At 39.1% G+C, this 21,161-nt stretch overlaps 1 protein-coding gene across 2 annotated transcripts in view; it reads left to right on the top strand.

Annotated features, from left to right (window-relative positions):
- Window positions 1-2,412: 2,412 nt before the first annotated feature.
- Window positions 2,413-21,161, top strand: part of VGLL3 (vestigial like family member 3) — a 52,201-nt gene continuing 33,452 nt past the window's right edge. The window contains exons 1-2 of one of the 2 annotated variants that reach the window (XM_070406027.1): window positions 2,413-2,756; window positions 15,764-15,881. In XM_070406027.1, coding sequence (XP_070262128.1) covers window positions 2,631-2,756; window positions 15,764-15,881 — 244 coding nt within the window. In that variant the 5' untranslated portion in view covers window positions 2,413-2,630. Of the gene's footprint in view, window positions 2,757-15,595; window positions 15,882-21,161 lie in introns of both variants that reach the window. The other variant, XM_070406026.1, reaches the window with a different exon arrangement.

The raw sequence follows: 21,161 nt of genomic DNA, 5'->3' as shown, positions 1-21,161 counted from the left end.
TAGGGGCATTGAAGCTGGTCCTTAAGCAGATGTTTTGGAAGGTAACGCCTTGAAGAACAAGGAGTTAGCAAGTGAAAACAGTGGGGAGTGGGTATTGGTGCAGATGTTCTGGTCATGTGTATGAAAGCATGGGAGCAGCAGATACTATGCTTCTCCCTAGAAATGGAGGTCTCAATTCAAAGGGCTGAATGGACAGTTGAGGGAGATGGTGACTTAAGCAGGGGCCGGAACTTGAAGGTTGGGACTGCAGACAGTGGAGAGCCACTGTGAACATTTTTAAAAGAGTGATGAAACATTATTATTTGTTGGATTTTTGAGTAGCTAGGACAGAAAAGAGTGGGAAGGTAAGTTGTGAAGAATGAACCAGAGGAGGGTTCAAACTGGGGCCTAGGAATCAGAGAAAAGCCTCCTGCAGGTGTCGGTGAGAGCTGCTGAGTGAACTAAGGATTATATCTGCAGAGATAAAGAGTTGAGGAGAGAAAATCAGTAGAAATGTGAACGTTGGGATCAATTGGACTCTAAAAAAGGAAGGAGTATTAATTCCCAGAATTCTAGCTCAGCAACTGGTGAGTGGGAGTTCAATACCTGAGATGCAGAATAAAGAAGAGGATCACTTTGTGGATGTGGGGAAACTACTAGTGCTGTTATGACTGAAGTTCCTATGGAATATCTATGTGGAGCCATCCAGACATAAAGCTGAAGAGATGAATCTGGGATACACGGAAAGGGTGTAAACAGGAAATGTCAATTTGGGAAAAGGCAGTAATAAACATTTAAAAAATTCTTATATACTTTTTATATGCTTTTATTGATTTTAGAGAGAGAGGAAGGAAAAGGGAGGGAGAAATATCAATGTATTTCAAAATATATGAATCAGTTGCCTCCCATTAAATGTGCAACTTGGGCAAATGCCCTGACAGGGAATCAAACTGGTGACCTTTTGGTGTATGGGTTGACACTCAACCTACTGAGCCACACTGGCCAAGCAGTTTTCCTATACAATGTATTGATAGGAAAACTGCTCCACTACAAAGAACACATTTAAAGTCCAAACTGTTTAAGCCCTTAACAAATATATTTTTAAGATTCAATGGATGAAAGAATGGGTGAGTGAATGAGAGCTGCATAAGTAGCTAAAAGTTCCTATACAATTTTTATAGTTTGTTTAAGTGTATGAGTTTGTGTATGTGTAAATGTATATGTACGTATATGTCTGTGTGGTTATACACACACACTTATATAAAAGTAATAATGTATATTGGTGCTATATATCTGCACTAGTCTGACAGGACTGCCATAACAAATACCAAGACTGGGAGGCTTAACCAACAGAAACTTACACTCAGTACACTTGACATCCAGAAGGACTTTCCCTCTGACAAAGGATAGTCTCTGTGAAAAACAAACAAACAAACAAACAAAAAACAAAAAAAAACAACACAGGAGGTTGCTATGTCATAACACAATACCTATGGATGAAGGGGAAAACCTATTTGTTAGAGGTCAGAGGTAGAGTTTACTCATTTATAAAATAAACATAAATCGTTTCTGCTTTACCTGATTGTATAGCAATCTCTACAACAGATTTTCTTTTTAATTTTAGGGAAGGCTACAAGTCACTTGCACATAGACACACCTTTAAAGAGTAGCTGAAAGGGTAACATGGATTGTTGCTCTGTATTGCTCTATGGAAAGCAGGCTGGCCAAGTCAGACCACCAAACTTAAAGCGGGGATTGCTTGTTGAACACTGTTTCATTCCTGGCATGCGCGCACTTGTAATAAAGTTGACTTTCACTATGGTTATAGTGAATGCAGGGGATATCCCAGTTTACTTGGAGCCTGCTCTGCTTTTCCTCTGCGCGCTCGGCTGCCCGCAGGCCCCGGCCTCTCCCTGTGGTTCCCAGTGAAAGCTCCCTGGGGTGGGGAAGCCCTCGCCGGCAGCCAGGTGACGGAGACGGGTGGGAACCGCGGAGCTCCGAGGGCGCGGAGCTCTGCATACCATTCCCCTCCCACCACCGTCCCACGGCCGGGAGGCGGAGAGGGCTGCAAACTCCGCTCCAATCGCAGCCGGCCCTTCCCGGGGTCCCCCTGCCGGGTGACCCGCCCGCTGGACGGAGTTGGAGGAACTTTGCGGCGCTCCGCGTCCCAGCCCCGGGAGGCCGAGCGCTCCCTCCTCCCCAGCCGACCCCTCCCCCCGCCCCTGCCTCCCGGCCCGCGCCCAGCCGGGAGCGCCGGTGATAGGACGGCCGGGGAGCGCCTGTGTGTATGCAAACCGGAGCCGCGCGGCCCGGGCCAGGGCTGCGGAGGGCGCTGCCGTGGGAGCCGCTGCTCTCGCCGGACCCGGCGCTGTCGTGCCCCCGCCGCGCGGCGGGCGGCTGCGTGCCCGAGCCGCTATATAAGCGCGGGCAAGGGGACCTCCGCTGGGGCTGAAGATGAAGGTGCCCGCGCACGGGCTCCCGCTCATTCCCCAGCCCTGCCGAGCCCGCGCCCCGCACGGAGCCCGCGGCCGCGGAGGACCCGCCTGCGCCGCAGTAGCCGCTGGAGCAGCGACAGAGGCGGCAGCTGCGGCGGCGGCGCGAGCGCACGGATCGGCGGCGGCAGCTCGGGGACCGCCGCTGCCCCGGCTGCCATGAGTTGTGCGGAGGTGATGTATCACCCCCAGCCGTATGGAGCGCCCCAGTATCTGCCCAACCCTGTGGCAGCTGCAACCTGCCCCACAGCCTACTACCACCCGTCGCCCCAACCTGGCCAGCAGGTGAGTCACGGGCCGGGCAGCCAGCCGGGGGCGGGGGCGGGGGCGGGGGCCAGGGGCGCCGCGAGCGTCGGGCTGGGGCTTCGGCGACGTCCCGTGGGGGGCCGTGGCGCGGAGGATGCTCTGGGACCTGCGGAAGCGCCCCGAGCAGAAAGCGATCAGAAGAGAGGAGGCGAGGCTTCAGGAAGGGACGAGCGGGGGGCGGACGGCGAGGGCTGGAAGGGAGGCATTACCTGGCCGGGGGCTTCGGGGAGTGTGTCACCGGAACCCACAGGCGCCCCTCATAGCCACCCCAGCTCTTAGGGCTCAGTTCTCTGAAGCTCACCAAGGGCATCTATCCTAGGAGTATGTGAGTAAACTTCCCTTAAACCACATATTTTGTTTCTTTTGGAGAGGTTGAGTGTTTCAGGGTTTCCTTGATTGAGGGGATGAAATGTGTCCCTGACATTGATAAGGGAGGTAGCCTTCTTACCTGGACGGTGGGCTCAGGGAATGGGGATTTTTCTGGTAGAACATGGTGTGGAGTAACATCTCTCAAACGTTACTAGAACTTCTTTGCAGAGTGTGTCTTCTTAAGACTACCACTTAGAGGACGGGGATTAGTCCCCAAGTTCCTCATTCACTTTAAAAAAAATTAAATGTATTTGGGCAACAATGGTTTAATAACATTAAATGTTGCAGCTGTACAGTTCTTTAATAAATCATCTGTATATTGCCTCGTGTGCTCACCACCCAAAGTCTAGTCTCCTGTCAGCATATATTTTACCCCTGTGCCCTCTTCATCCTCACCCCACCCGCATTCACCCTGCATTCCACCAAAGCACAGAGGTGTTAGAGTTCAGCCTGTTGGAAGTGTGGTGTGTGTGTGTGTGTGTGTGTGTGTGTGTGTGTGTGTCCTTCTGGCCAAGAGGTGCCTTGGATCAGGGTTCTCTACCATGTCGAGAGTGACTGAGAATGCTGTTGGTGAGAGGGGTCCGGGAGGGAGCCAGGGAGATGACATAGTCCTTCAGAAGTGAGAGTACGGCTCTGGGGAACTGGACACTCAGTATCCCTGGGTATTCCTCTCTGGACACCAGCTTAGTTATGCTTCACAAGACACATGCGAGTGCTGGCTCTGGGTTATAGCAAAGCAGGGTCGTCAGACCGTTAGGATTAGAGTGGGTTGATTTGGTGAGACTTAAAAAATACACTTATGAGGGAACTAGGTAAGGTTAGAAAATTACAATCCACTGAATTTATTGATTTGTTGTTTCTCAAGAACTATATGTTTTACGACAGTGTTAAGGGTTTGGCTCTTTAGTTAATCTGGCCTTTTAATTTCTATATATTTTTTTCCTCTGTCTCTTTGCTAGATTTGTAGTGCTACTCTTTGGAAAGAAATCATAACTTCTGTTTAGAATTTAGGGACTATGAAGTTCATCTGATTCGGAAAGGGTACATGCCTCAGATTTTTCTGCCACACAATGAGGTTCGCAAGGACCAACTAAGACTACAGAGGAAGGAACCCCACTTTCTTGCTATCATTTTTATTATTTAATATTCAGCAGGCTCAGCATCTCAGAGATTACTTTTGGGGAGGAAAATGGGAAAACATTTTGTAATTTGTGGTCAAGGATGACAGAGTAAAACATTTTGGTTATGCTGTTTGCCTTTCTTTGGCTTTAAATATAAAAGATATAAATAATGAAGAAAACCATTTAGTACAAGTTAGGGAGTGAGGCAAAGAGGTGCTGGAAGTCAGTTTCTGTGTTTAATAACACTGTCCTGGGTGACACACCCTTTCCTCCTCTCCTTGCTTCCATCGCGGAGACGGTAGAGGCCCTCAATTATCAGTTGGAATGTGGATGTGCAACAGACTAAGACTTTACTGAACATCCAGGAAGGTATTTTTCCCCTTAAAAAATAACTTGAACTAGTAGATGTGAATAAGGTTTTATTTTCTAGAGTTGTGAAAATAACCCCATTAAAATATGAAGAATCTGTGACCGGGGTTAGAACTATAATACTTTTTTTGGGCTAGACTTTAAAATTTAATAACAGAAAATTTATAAATTACATGCCACAACATTTAGCTTTCAATAAGAAACAACTCCAGTCCTTTACCTAACATTTGCAATAGACCTGAGACTCAATCCCCAAATTTCATTCTTTTGCTAAGACTATCAATAAACTGAAGAATGAGCTCTTTCTGTTACCTGACTTGTCAACATTGGCAAGGGGCACATATTAGTAAATAATGATCAATTTCACTGTACTTTGGAATTCTGTAGATCTTGTTTGAATAGATGTGTGGCTGAGTTGACCTAAATAACCTAGTTGAGAGATGTGCTTGCAAATTTTTATCTTGCTTTTACCAAAATGGCTTGTTCAAGATTAATTCTTTTTTTTAGTCAAGTTAAGAAACTATTTGCCTATAACTGGCTAACAAATGAAAAAGAGACTTGCTAGTATAACTATTGTTCTTTCACCGTCAGGAGTTTATTTTGATGACCTATATTTTCAATTGGAAAAAAAGAGTAAATCAGGAAATTCTTATCAGGCTGACAGCATTTTTAGACTGTGTGGTGCGTGGGTGAAGTGGGACTGATACTGACTTGGCCCCAATGCAGTCATCTGAGAATACATATTTTGGTTGTTTTTGCATTCCATAAGGTTTTATCATTATTATCCATGAAGATCCTTTTCTCCGTACATGGGAAGTGACCCCTAATAACATCTTGCCTGCGAGACAAAAATAAGGGCTACTACTTCTACTGCATTTAAACTTTTGATTTGTTGAGGAGGAAAAAAAAGGGAGGAAAAGCAGAAAAAATGATAGAGTTATTGATAAAGTGTAATGATCACTAATAAAATGTTAGAAGACAGAGCACTGAAGTTTTATATGACTTCTGTATTCAGTTGTAGTAGTGTATCTTTGAACTGATTTTTTCTCAAATCTATATAGCTCTGAAGTTCTTGTAAATTGGTGTATACTTTAAAATGGTTCATTATGATGGATTTTTAAACATAGGAATATTTGTCCTCTTCATGTGACCATATAGCTGAAAAAAAATTTTGGAACACTAGAACTTCCTACTCCAGACATGTGTACTTTCACCTTTTTCCTAACAGCAGACATGTACACTTAAAATTTTAAACTAAGGTTTTTACTGAACGTATACATTGTAGGTGGGTAATGGGTTAGTACTGTAACGCCATAGCTAACTGCAATGTGTTACCTAGGTGTACAGTAGGCTGAATGAATCCAAGTAATATGCAAGTATGTCTGGGTAAATTGTATAGGCCCTGGCGTTCATTCCTAGAAACTGCATGGCTCTGCATAAATCTTGCCGTGTTCTCTGCAGAGTCAGGATTTGCCAAGAATGCTAAACTCCCTGGCCCACCATCTCTTTACAGCCTTACTACATCAGCCCCTCACATCTCATGAGAACTCTTGACTCAGTCTTTCGGCACATGCTCTGAAGGCATGATGACACTGCAGAACATGTGTAGAGAGGAATGCACTTGTATTCTAACAGTGACAGTAGGAACCAAGAAAAAAATTTAAAATATGTGTCAGGAAACATTGAGGGAAATGATCTGAAATCATAGATTCTCTTCATACCCAGTGGATTTCTCATCTTAAGTGCAGACAGTCTGTTGTTCTCTGACCCCACCCCGCCCTCTATAATAATGTTAACCTTGGGAAGATGCTTAAAGCAAAACTTTCAGAATTGTAGAATTCGTAGATGGGGTAGTGAAAGCTGAGAACAATAGCTACTTTTCTAATTGGACGTAGGAAGTTTTAACAATCATACTTCCGGCTTCAAGTAAGAGCACGTTTACTCTGTCCTCTTCAAAGATGACAGTCACTGCATGCATCTTTCACTTGAAAGAATTCAATGCCCTTGGGAGAAACTCCAGTTATAAATTTGTAGGAGTTCAAACTCTTCCTCTGGACTCTGCCACCTGGTTAGGTAATAAAACCTCTCTGAGATTTTGTTTGTCTGGGGGAAAAAACTGGAAAAACCTGCCTCAAGCCCTCCTTTTACAAACAGGAACATGGATAGTCATAGGACTCAGATGCCTGGCTAAATATCTCAAAGCTAATTGGTGACAAAATTAGAATCTTCAGAATTCCCTACTCCCCAATATAGCATCTTTCCACCATGCCATGCAGTATCCCAAGATTTTTTTTTTTTTTTTTTTTTTGCTATTGCACAATAAGCTTATTCTTGTCTTTCGCGCTCCAAATCAACTTCTTGATAAAGAAGATTAATATGCAGTAGATTCTTTGGCCTTGGAGCTTGAAATTCTTTCCAAGTCCTTGGTAGTGTACTTTTTAAGTTTAGGCATTCCAAAGGCCTTTTGCAAGCATTTGTATTATGCTAATGACTTTTGCTATCCATGTTGCATCCTTTGTTGATGAGGTAGGATATCCACTTAGCAAATGAACATTTATTTATTTAAAATAATATGCAAGAAGTGGTATTAGCAGTCAGCTTTAAGTGCCTCATATTTCATTGCTATTCCAACATAAGTTTAGATTCATGAAGAAGAAAGAATACAATTATATCTTAAGTAGTTTCAATACACAGTCCACTTATTTACGGTGCAGGATCTAATTTTTTTTTTTTTTTGCAACTGTAAACAAGGACTTAAGTGGGTTTATAAGAATTCATCCAGGACTTTCTTTGAGAAAAAACAGCCCCTATAATTCCACACTACACAGATTTACTTGACTGCAGAGACTTAGGAGCTTAATGTGCCCCACAGTTTTATGCTCCCAATAACTTTGCAGCCAGAAGATTCAAAGCTAGAGAAGAAAATTAAACTTTAAAATAACTAACTGAACTGTTGTCTCTGGCAGTCAACCAGAATGAAGATTACAATACTGATAGTAAAGGCAGGCTTGAAATCTATAAAATCATTCGGAGTGATGGAAACCAAATGCCAGGACAAGGTAACGCTCTTTGAAAATTGAAGTGAAGGGTAGTTTGGATAAATGCAAGGAAGCTCCACTTCACTGAGCACCTATTAAGTCTCATGATGTTGGGGTGGCAGGGACATGTCCCACACCAAAGGGAATGAGAGTGTTCAGAAGGTCGAACCACCCTGTACACTGACTCTGGGCTATTACAGAAAAAAGACTGAGCTTACCCCAATAGGCAGTATGTATATTTCTGTCTTATGTTTCTCTGCAAAGGGAATTTTCAGGGAGACTAACAATATTATGCTCAGATGCTTAAGGTAGATCCTAAAACAAATTTGTGAGTTAGATGACTATTATTCTCAAACTTGGGTGCTTAACCTGGATCAAATTCCCACAGGTCCTGTTTCCAGTTAGTGTAAAACAAAACAAAACAAAAAAACAGCCTGGCTGGTGTGGCTCAGTGGTTGAGCACTGACCAGTGAACCAAGAGGGCACTGATTTGATTCCCAGTCAGGGCACATGTCCGGTTTGCAGGCATGATCCCCAGGAGGAGGGGTGCAGGAGGTAGCCAGTCGATGATGTTTCTCTCTCATTGGTGTTTCTATCTATCCCTCTCCCTTCCTTTCTCTCTCTCTCTCTCTAAAAACAAGCAAACAAACAAACAAACAAAAGACTAATACATCTAGTAATGGGAAATAACTTAAGGTATTATTTTCAGAAAAATATTGTCTTATTACCCAGTGATTCCACTTTTCCACTTCTGGGAATAAATCCAAAGAAACCCAAAACACTCACTTGAAAGAATATATGCACCCTTATGCTCATTAGAGTGTTATTTACAATAGCCAGGATTTGGAAGCAGCTCAGTTTTTCATCAATAGATGAGTGGATAAAAAAGCCGTGGTACATTTACACAATAGAATGCTACTTGGCCATAAAAAAGGATATCTTATCTTTTGTGACAGTATGGATGGACCTAGAGTGTTTTATGCTAAGTGATATAAGCCAGTCAGAAAGAGACAAGTACCATACGATTTCATTTATATGTGGAATCTAAGGAACAAAACAAACAAACAAACAAACAAAAAATAGAAACAGACTCAAAGATACAGAGACCAGATTGACAGTTTTCAGAGGGGAATGGGTTAGAGGGCTGGGTCAAAAAGATGAATGGATTAAGCAGTACAAATTAGTAGTTGCAGAATAACCACAGAAATGTGGATTGCAGCATGGAGAATATAGTCAATAATGTTGAAATAACTGGGTATAGGGCCAGGTGGGTGCTTGGGGCAGCAGGGGGACAAGTCTGTAGAGTACATGGTTTTCTAACCATTTTGCTGTACATCTGAAACTGGTATGGAATGGTATTGAATGTAAACTGTGGTTGGAAAATAATAAAAATCATTTTAAAGAGAAAAGAGAAAGAAACAAAAGCTCTCTGATACTTGAATATCAGTCTCTGGCAGATACAAGTAAAGGAAATAGTTGGCGGGGGGTGGGGGGTGCAAAACTGTGCCTTGAATCTTTCAAAACACATATCGTTAAGCAGCTGGTTTTCTGCTTTAACTATTCATTTAGGAAGACCCTAAGAGTGCCTTGAACCATTAGACCCAAACATCTGCTGCTAGAAAAAAGTCATAAATACCATATTTATAGATAGTTCAGTGGATACCAGATTTATGCCAGTAATTTACAAGTGTGGTCTGAACTGGGGTAGCTGAACTATTTTTCACTTATCTCTTACTTTAATATAGGAAAGCAAAATGACCTAAAGTAAACAGGTGTCTTTTGCTCTTAAAAGTATGTTATTTTAGTATGCCAAAACACTTGTCCGTGTGGGACTTAGTGGGGGGCCTCCAAGGATGCATTATTTCTTGTTACTGTGAAGACAGATAAAAGAAGTACCGAAACTAATTCCTAGGAATCGGGCTAGATGACCCATGTCTGGTCTGGAAATGAATTAGTCTTCAATGGTCTGTAGGGTGTTTTTGGCTAGTGTCCTGCAAAATCAGATGAGGCAGCCAATGGAAGAAACAAAATTAAGTGTGAATTTTTCTAGAGCTCCAGCATGTTGCTTATTAGGATATAGAATTGGACCAGATCTATAATATAATCAAGTCAAAATTCCTCATTTTCAGAAGAGGAAGCTGAGGGCCAGAGGGTTACCCAGACTCATGGACAAGTTTTGGTTAAATCCTTTCTTCTATTGCAGTCCTTCCTATGTGCTCCCTTCTCATCGAGCTTTCCTTAGAAACAAGAAAACAATTAGTAACTTACCTGACTTTACCTTCTTACTTTTCTTATTTTTAAATTTTTGAGTATTAACTACTTGAAGAAATAAAACAATTAGCCATATGAATAAACTATAAGATTCCCTTTACTTTCTGTGGCCCTTACAATGCTTTCCCAACTACAAGTTTAGAGGCAGGCTATGACTTTGATCTTTGTGGCTCCAAGTCTATGCACTATTACTGACAAAACAGTAACTAATGGACAATTCAATGAATAACAGATACATCTTTAAAAACTGAAATCATGCCCTAAGTCTTATAATAGGTTTATACAAATATACCAGAAATTTATACATTGGAACTATTGTTCCATTCATAGTAGTCAGTTTGAGAGAGAACACATACCTTCATTTTGTGATCGTTGCTTAAACAATTTTGGGAATGAAAATTTTGAAATTCTCTCTAAGCCTGTGGCATATTTTTTTGAACATGAATGGAAAATGTTCATTCTTGGAGGAGATGGGTTTGAAAAAAAATTGGTTTGATTTTTGATCATGACCAGAATCATTGAGAGGCAAGTGTGCTAAAAAAATAGCTGATCATGTTAATATTGTTTTTGGTTTGCTCCTTACAACTGTTAAGAACAAAACAAATTAAAAATAGCAAACAAATAGAATCTCAAGGTGTGACTGTGCTTCACAAACTGGCTCTGCTCACTGTTCCCAAAAAGATTTCCAGAAATATGGTCAGCAATTGCATTATCTATCTGACTGGTCAAGGGGACAATACATGTTTAGATATAGAAGTTCAGTTTCATCAATATACTAGTATATAATGAAGAATACTGCATTTCTTAATAGCCATACTTCCAATACATGTTTACTAATTATTTTAATGTTATAGATAACTTTACACTCCCCTTACTTAGCATGTGATGCCATGCTGACTCCGGGCATTTGTTTTCCTATTCAATTAAAATAAATATCCTATAGAGACTCATTTCCTGCTGTCTATTTTCTCAGTACATGCTTTGTAGGTAGTTAGAAGTAGGTTCTAGTTCTATCTCTGCTATTTAGTAGTTAGATGACCCTAGCCAAGTAATTCAGTTTTTGCATATGTAAATTGGGAATAATTATTCAAAATGTGTTTGAGAGAGTTAGTCAAAAATATGAAAATTTGTGGCATATCTTCCTTCTCCTGACCCACCCACCCATAACCTGATTCCTCCTCTTCCAAATAGGCTAAGGATCAAAATTTCATGTCTGTCTGAGATATTTTTTAAAATCTGTTATTCAAGTGAATTCAGAAAAATATGATCAAAGAGCAATGTGCTATTTCTATGGACTTCACAATTTTGAAACAGTTACTTCTGGCTAGTATTATAGGTTACTCTTATATACCCAAAGCATATTTTGGACATAAAATTGTTGCATTTAGAAAAGATAGCCAGTCGAAAGTAAAAAAAAAAAAAAGAAGAAGAAGAAAAGCAAAAAGCTGTTTCAAAATATCCAATGATTCATTAAAATACTTTTGTTTCCTTAGGAAAAAAGTTTCCACATATGCACAGTAATCATTTGGCTTTTCTTAGGCTTAAGCCTTGGGGAGTTAGTGGTATTTGGCTCCTGACATGGAAGTCTTTCTCTTGTCAGACAAACCCTTTCCCCTGCACATTCCTGTGCAAGTTTGTTTCTGTTGCGCCTGATGGCAGGCTGCGAGGTGGCTGGGTACGGTTTGCACTGCCCAGCCGCCTCCTTCACACCGCTCCTTTAACCTCTTCCTGAGTTAGTCTTAGCTCTGTGGCTATTAACTTGCTCATTGTTTCTCTTTACTTGAGTGTCATTTTACCTGGACAATAGCCATTACTCTGAGATGGAGACAAGCCAGTTAATGTGCATTAAATAAACCAACTTGTAGTTTTTGAAGTCCCTTTGGATGGGTTCTTTATTTTTGCTAACCATTCTTCAGGGTTTCATAAGAAGAGCAAGAACGTTTCTGAGAGATTTGACTCTTTTTAGGGAATGATTGTGCGTTTTGAGAAAATATGAACTAGATTGCTTTTCAATGTTGTTTCGAGAAATCTAGGTTTTGATGATTTGAGATTTATTCTCAACATTTTGAGCTTTCTATATTCTCAAGAAAGAAGATAACACTAAGAAAGTTTCATTCCAGGGAACAAACACCAAAGTGATATGGAAAAGTGCACATGAGTAACATAGTTTTAAAAAAGGGCAGACAATTGATTGACAGTCTAACTTAGACTCTAAAGCATAGGTCACGGAAAGTAGCTGAGACTGGAGTCCATGCAGAAGAATATTAGGATGTTGTGAATGTCAGCATATCGATCAATTGCTGTTTAAATTCTGTTCTATTTTCTTCATGCTCAGACTCAGTGTTTGAAAAATGTATGCAAATTAAATGTTAGCATTTTAGGTAGCTATCAGGCCATTTGGATACTTTAGAATTTTCCCTTTAAACATTGATGTTGGTGGTAAGGCTATAAAATGTGTGTGTGTGTGTGTGTGTGTGTGTATTGTAAATGTTTAAATTGATTCACTCTAATTTGTGAAAATTGCCCCAATTTTAATATGAAAAATGTATAAGAGGGAATGAATGATAAGTATTCCTCTTTTATTCCTTATTGGTAAATATGTCATAGGCTCTTTTTCATTTTTTTTGTTTGATAGTCTCCAGTCAAATTTATGTAATTAGTAGACCTGCCTTAAAGAGTTGGGAGAATAATAACAAAAAAAGAAGTATATTTTATAATAGTTACAAAAATTTTTATTTACATAGAGGAGTCAATGTAGACATTTTAGTAGAATCACAGGTGTTTGCATATTAAAAGGAATAATATATTAGTATATATTCATATAAATGCATATGTGCATAGGCAGACATATTACATTTATATGATATATAAAAATATAGGGAATCAATGTGTCCATCAACAAAAGAATGATTTTTAGAAAATAGATTAATAAAAGGCATTATGATAGGGTAGCAGATTTTGCTCAATTTTTCCCATTTTATATTGAAAAGTATGTAATTTTTAGATTTATTTATTTGTATCCAGCCATTCAACAATGGTTTAAAAAGGAAAACATAAAATTAGTTTGCAATGATCAAATTCTATCATTTTAAATAAATAGTAAATGTATACACTAAATTTAACTACCATCAATTAAAAAATTAAAAAATATATTATTGGTATAGGTCATAATACTCCACTACATTTATATTAGGATTAGCAATATAAACATTTTTACGTATGTACCAATTTAGTGTTATTTCATCTCATAATTGATTGCTAATTGGGATAAAATAATGCATTGCCTTCTTTGGGTAATTAACACAGCCAGGATGAAAACAAATGAAATAACTGTGAAACTCAATTCTCACAAACTAAGGCTGAACTGGACATTAACAGAAAATTAAAATCAACTTCATAGATAATAATGAACTCTTGTGGACAGTGAAGCTACTCTGTAGATTAGTTTTAATTTCCTTCCCATATAAAAACTGCTTCTTCCTAATATGCCAGAGAATTAGGCAAAGAGTGTGTGTATATGCTCAACGTGGTATGACTCCGAGTAAATGCACATGTGCCCAGAGAAACAGGACTGTGACTTGACTAACAAATCATAATATTCATTTAATTTTATAACAGAATTGAAAGTTAGGAGTAACTATAGAGGTCATTTAGATCAATCCCCTCACTTAATTTTTTTTATTTATTGATTGATTTTACAGAGAGAGGAAGAGAGAGAAAGATCGATTTGTTGTTCCACCCACTTATGTTTCCATTGGTTGCTTCTTGTATGCACCCTGACAGAGGATTGGACCTGTAACCTTGACATAGCGGGACCATCGGTCCCTCATTTTATATATAACTTATGCTACTGTGGTGTTTTTACTAATGGAGTTAGCTATAAACATGTTCAAATCTGTGCAAAGAGACTATAAGAAATATAACCACTCAATCATTACAACCACCTATTCACCAGCAGAACACATACACTCACAAGGAATGAATTATCTACTTATCAATAGATAATCAAAGTGCTAATTATATTGATACATATTTTAAACAAAAAATCAATACACATATTTATAAATACACATATTTATAAATAGCAGCCCCAAAATAACAAGCAGTTGCTCATAACATACCTGAACATTTCAGGACTTACCTCATGCAAGAACAACATATTCACTGCTAGGGGAAAAAGTTTAGTTTATTGAATGAAGCATTTATAATTTGTGGCTACAGATTTTGAAGCTTAGAAACATAAGAGTTAGAGTTAGGTGTTGTGATAACATTTGTTATAAAAACTCAGTGATTAGTGAGTTTTCTAGAATGATTTATTTTTTCTACATTTATTTTCCAGCATGCATTTTTTTTCTGAAATTAAAAACATAGTATGACAAAGAATCAAGTTTTACAGGTATATAGATGATAGAATGCTCATTCTGTCATTAGGATAATGAATTTTATAATCTTCAGCATTATCTCCTTATATCTAGTTCACATTAAAGTTGTTGATAATAAAAGTAATGTGTGTTCGATGACAAATGTTTGGAAATACTGAAAAGCAAGAATAAGAAAATAACAACGAAAAACTTACCAGACAGAAAAACAATACAAAATACATTTTGGCAATTTTTATTCCCACAGTAGATACCCCTCCCATGCTCTTCTCCATCACATACATGTACACAGATATGTAAATCTGCATATTTTTATTACACATTCTGACTCCACCACTTACATGCTCGGTGAGCTTTGGCAGTTTACTTCACTTCTCTGTGCCTTTGTTTCTTCATGTTTAAAATGTGGAAAATGTGGAGAATAGCAATAACTGCATTATAGAATTGTAAGGATTAAGTGGGGCAATTAATAAGTATAAAGTTTTGTAAGTGTCTGGCATAATATTTTAACTATTAGTATCACTATTATTATATGTTTAAAAATGTTTTAAAATCATCCAAATGTTCTCATTTTTATTTGAAAGCCACACTAGCCATTGCTAGCATCTTGTATTATTTTCTGTAAGCCACAACAATACCCTTTTTCCCTCTATGATAATGGTGGTAAGTGGAACATCTGAAAAATATGTTCCATGCAAAATGGATCTTCACACAGACTTATTTTGTCATTTTAGTTTGATTTTTGAGAAATGAGTTGGGCACATCTGCCAAATCCTTTTATAAGATGCTACATTCCTGTTTTTATTTTAGTTTATTTCATTTATGGAAAGTTCTTTTCTTCTCCACCCCACCCTCAGATAATTAGGCCTCCATCCCCCATTTCTCCATGTCCCAAACTATAGTTGCCATACGTTAAATGTTTAAAATAAAAAGTGGAAGAAAAATGGGGAAGGAATCTGTCTTTGTTTGTTTGTTTTTTGTAAAGTCATCCTTCTTTTGGTATATCTAGATTAACAAAAACTTTCACACTCTGGAAATATATAATTTTATAAAGGACTTCAATTTTTCTTCTAAATTTGAAATATATGTTTTTGAGGGTGGGAAGGAGAAGGTTGGTTTGGGGAAGGGAAAGATGGGGTAAAGCAGATGAAGAATCAGTTTAAGAACATATGTTAATATATATATATATATATTTTTTAATTGAAAGGTTAAATAGTTAATGCTTTTTTACAAACTGTCTTTGATACTGTGTTTTGTTTATTCCATCCCAGAAAAAGTTAGCGGTATACAGCAAGATGCAGGACTCTCTGGAAGTCACCCTTCCCAGCAAACAAGAGGAGGAGGAGGAGGAGGATGAGGAGGAGGAGGAGGAGGAGAAAGACCAGCCTGCCGAGATGGAGTACCTTAACTCTCGCTGTGTCCTTTTCACTTATTTCCAGGGAGACATTGGGTCAGTAGTGGATGAACACTTCTCAAGAGCTTTGGGCCAAGCCAGCACCCTCCATCCAGAATCTGCCATTACAAAAAGCAAGATGGGGCTAACCCCCCTATGGCGAGGTAAGAATTTAAAAGCAGATGCTCTCCGGGGCCCTGTCTCTGTTTCGAAACTGCCTGTACCAGTTTCCAGCTGGAGATTTGCCCCTGAAGGACGGATATCCACTTGCTTTTTAATTTTTAAGGACAGCAAGGAATTTCTTTCAGACAAACAGCTGGATCAGTTTTGTCACATGTGGAATGCAGGGTTGGAAAAGATGCAGTCACACCCCTTAAATTCCTCATGGAAAATAGTGATGCAACCAGCCGGAGTTTATAGTGGCCGGATCTAGCTGCGAGGCACCATTCCTTAAGCCCCCATGGCCCAATTTGGATGTCTAAATAACAGGCGTGCCTGGATCAGCTTTTAAAAATTAGCTCTTGCTCATTCCACTAGGTGCTACGTGGTGACATAGCAGAGATCTGAGTCTGGCCCAGGAATACCAACTTTGAAAGCCGTCTCTGTTCTCTCGATAGTTTTCCCTGTCCTGCTTTGTTGTGTATTAACTCTTTGTCCTGTACAATCCAGACATTACTGACTATATCTACATGGTTTGGACCTCGGTGAAGTAAAACAATAGATTGGGCATTCCCTTCTTTATTTCTCTCTGTATAGAGGTCACAGAGGTGTGTTTGAATCTGATTGCTAGCTCACTGAAAATTGTTGGATGACATCTTAATTGGAATAATTACAGGGCTAGAGAAAAAAATAATACATCATTCCAATGATAGTTTTAGAGAAATGTGTTATGGACTTTTCTTCTGAACTCACTAGGTTATTTGAAGCATCTAGTCAAATGGTTCTCAAAGTGTGGTTTCCAGGATGAGGAATATTGGCCTCACATAGGAGCTGATTAGAAATGCAGGTTCCTGGACCACACCCCAGACCTACTGAACCAGAAACTCAGGGGTAATTTGTGTTTTAACCAGCCCTCCCAGTGATTCAGATGCAGGCTCCCATTTGATGATCATTGATTGGGGGCTGTTGTAAACACAGATTGCAGGCCACCTAACTCAGTCCTACTGAATCTGTTTCTAAAGGAAGGCTTTGGGAATCACACTTTAACAAGTGCTGCAGGTGATCCTATGATGAGGAAAGGCTACCTGAGGTTGGGGCAGGTGAGAGGTGGTGAGTGGTTGGTCTCCTCTCAGCATCAGAGGAATGGCTCTGCTCCTTTGTAGGGGAGATTTTGGCCATATGAAATTGCTGGGCCTGATCTGTAGATAGGATGACACCGCCCTCCCTCCCTCCCTCCCTCCTTCCCTCTCTTCCTGTAAATAAGAAGAATATTAAGATAAGCAGTGACTATAACCAGAAGGAGGAATACAAATTCAAGTGACTGTCTTGACAGAGATGGATTGGGAATCATAACTGCTTATTTGATTAATACATATTACAGACTTCCCAAAGAACTGAGAACTTAGTCCTTGGAAACATAAGATGTTATGTAACCAACCAATGTTCTTCTTGATAGTACATGGTGAATACACTTAATAACTTGGAAAGGGTAAAAATAAGAAAACTTTAATGAATTAGCTGACTTTAATAGTTTGTTATATCAATAATAGATCCTATCAGGATATTTTTTTGCTAGGAGAGTAATAAATACAGTGCCTATTTCTTTTAGAATACTGGCATAGGCAACCCTAGTAATCATTTAACCTGGGATGCAGGAACCAGAGCCTAAAATTATAGCTATATGTGAGCGTGATTGTCTGTACTATAGTATTATAACTAGGATAGTTTTAAGTGAGGTATAGTATATATGCAAAAACTACAGTTCAGGGTTTTTTCTGTAATATGCATGACTGAATAGAGAAGACATTTGGGCAGATATCAAATTTCAGTATAGAGAGGGTAAATAAGGTAATGTTTCAGTAACTATTGTTACAATTTTCTTGGCATTATTTTAAATTTGGCTTTCAAATCTATCTCCTCTTTTATTCATTGACTTACACAGCACATCTTTATTAGGGTCTTACTATGTTCTAGGTAGAAGGACTATATCAGTGCACGAAGTGTCTAAGGCTCTACACTCATGGAGCTTATTAGTGAAAGAGACAGGTAACAAATGTGCAGTGGAACCCAAGGGAATTAGGGTAATAATAGATGTTCTCTCTAAGACCATTATATTTGAGCATATATCTGAAGGAAGAAAGAGTGCTCTGCACCACATGAATATCCAGGGGAAGATTATGTGAGGCAGAGGGAACATCCAGTGCGAAGACCCTGAGTAAAGACTGCATTTAGAATGTTTAATGCAAAGTAAAATGCTGGTGGGTGTGGAATGCAATGAAAAGTGAGAGGCAGAAACAAGAATCTTTAGAGTTGTTTATGTCAGTTTACCGGAGTAGCAAAGGCAAACACCCTGTGCTCTTTGACTTCCGTTTCTCCATCTCCCACTAATTATTTCCCTAACACTTGGGATAATGCATTTCTATAAGGAAGATCTGGGATAAATATGAATTGAATGATTAAGTGACTGACTTAGGTAAACCAAGTTCATACCATGTACCCCAGATTAGAAAACAAAAGTGTCCTCAATGGAGAATTTATTAGCAATACCTTGTATGAAATCATTGATTACAGTTTTGTTATTTGTAAAATAAGGGGGTTGAATTAAGTGAGTACTGAAATCTTTTCTCTGTAAAGTTCTGTGATTTCAGATGTATTATTTACTTCCCATTTGTGAATAGAACTTTGCCATCGTTGTTTCTAGTTGTGATTCCGTTGTTTCTAGTTGTGATTCAGTCGTTTTTAGATAAACCAAACATAACTTGGATACAATTCATAGATTCACAAAATAAAGGTTTAGAAAATAATATCTTAAAAAGAGGTATAATAAATTGAGACCCCATGTCTAACAAAGAGAGTTATGGGGAGTTTTGGATTAATTGCCTAAGTCATACAGGTTTGGTTAATGCAGTCTTTGGGTTCTATTTGTTTTGGGTTTAAGTTTGGGCTTTCTTACTGTCTGGTTGCAATGTGATTTGGAATTAATTACTTAAAATCTCTCTGGGCTCAACTTTGCCTATATAATATGTGTTTATTGATATCCATTTCCTGGAGTTATAATAAATAGTTTTTAATAATGTGTGTGGAGAACTTGGCATAGGGCTTGATGCAAGGAGCTAACTGAAGGTCAGGTGCATTTTCTCTTTTTCTTGTGTCCACTCATTTTGCACATAAAACACCAACCTTGGGTCTTTATACAGAAACATTGTGTCTAGAAGTTTGTATTTCTGGCAAAAGCACAGTGTGTTGGACATAGTAGGTACTCAAGGCTATTGACAGCGTTGCTGGCCATTGTGGTAATACTTTATGCAGGAGCTGCTGACCAGCTGCATTAAATTATAGGGTCTAATTTATGGCATGAAATTTTTACAGTGCCACACAAGTGCTATAGTGCTACAAAGGAATTTAAAACTGAATTATGTTTGATTGCAGAATATATTACACAGTAAATCTTTAGACAAGAATAGAATGTCAGCTAATAATGGAATAATGGTTATACTTTGTGTATCTTGATGGTGTGAGGAAAGTCCTGTTTAGGTGCTTTGCAGCTGTTAGGCAAACAATTGACAAGAAATATTTGTATTTTGGCATGATATAATATCAATTCTCTCATATTTCACTAAACATTCTAGCAGAGATTGAATAAGGCATCTCAGTTAAGAAAATCTAATGAATCCCATTGTTCCCTTATCCCCATCCAAATAGAAACATCAGCTTCAAATATGTCTATGTATTGATCTCAGTGCCCCAATAATATTACAGAAAGTGTGTGTGTGTGTTTGTGTGTGTGTGTGTGTGTGTAGGAAAGGGGAGACGTTAAGTTGAGCCACAGCAAAACAAATCACTGATTTAAAAACCATGCTGAGCCCAGCCAGTGTGGCTCAGTGGTTGATCATCGACCTATGAACCAGGATATCACAGTTCAATTCCCAGTCAGGGCACATGCCCGGATTGTGGGCTCAATCCCCAGTAGCAGGCATGCAGGAGGCAGAAAATCAATGATTCTCTCTCATCATTGATGTTTCTATCTCTTTCTCTCTGAAAGCAATAAAAATAGATTTTAAAAAGAAAAAGAAAATTATGCTGAATAGTAACATATTAACTGACATCTTTTCTTACTGTAGCGGCAAAGCAATTGTTGCTTGATTGATCTAGTAGTGTGTGCTTAGAGCAACTCATTCTGGCCAGAAAGACCTCTCTAAATGAGTAATAACTTAAAACAGCAGAAGGGCAAGGGGGAGAAGAACTGGTTTTCTGAGCCACTGAGGCTGGGAAGGAGATGGGGGAGCCAGATCTCCAGGAGGCCCTGCTGGGACCATCGCTGCTGGGACGTTTAGAACAGGCACATGGAAGGAAAGTGCGGTCGGAGGTGCCTCAGTGTCCTGCCTCCACAGAGTGTGGCGTCTGCTGTTGCCTTTGAATCTCTTATTTTAGAGTCACAAGACCCATGTTGAGCTACTCTAGAACAAAGTAGATAGAGGGCAATGTTTGGAGATAACGGTAATGCCTAACTCCCGCCTGACAGAAAGCATTGGAACACATGTCCTTTCACCTCTGGCCCAACAATTTATTTTCATGGGAAGCAGGACGAGAGGATGGGAATTAAATTATAGGGAGGACCCTTTAGGTTGAAAATGCGGTAGCATTTTTTTTCACTGAGATTAATAAAAAGATAAATGCTACCTTTTAACATTGCTGTTTTAAGTCAATATTTGTTCTAAGAATATGTTTTCTGAATGTTTTTAAGATAATTTGATAGTGGTCCTATAGCATTTTATTGTCCCATTTTCCCACTTAAAATAGTTCTTTTTCCAATATTAAGTGATACAGTACTTAATTAAAAACATAAATGTTGAATTTTCTCTTGCTTATATTGTTTGCCCTTAGATTTTTTTAAAGAGACATTTAGAGTTAACGTAAAAAGTCTCCCAGCTACTATGAATTGAAAGAATCATTTGATGGCCCAAGTTAAATTCTTCTATATTTCTAATATATATTTCGGGTGTAAATCACACAGTGAAGTTACTGGGTATATTTTGGGTGGATAATGTATCACGTTTGTCATTTTGTTGTTTAGGAATAAGGATGTGTGTGCGTGTGTGTGTGTGTGTGTGTGTGTGTATAGTATTTTTCAATCCCAAATGCAAGCTGAATCAATGTACAGATTTTTGTACGTATCAGATTGTCAGTGTTAACATCATCCAACTGTCAAGTAACACTGATCCCACAGTCACCCTGGAGAGTTAACATTGTTCAGTCTGAATTGCCTCTGCTAACCTGAGAAGTAA

This window comes from Myotis yumanensis, unplaced genomic scaffold, assembly GCF_028538775.1.
Source record: "Myotis yumanensis isolate MYYU_CA2020_CCGP unplaced genomic scaffold, mMyoYum1.0.hap1 SCAF_2, whole genome shotgun sequence".
Classification (NCBI taxonomy): Eukaryota; Metazoa; Chordata; class Mammalia; order Chiroptera; family Vespertilionidae; genus Myotis; species Myotis yumanensis.
Note: the sequence above shows the minus strand (reverse complement) of the source record. Positions and strands in the feature narration are given on the sequence as shown.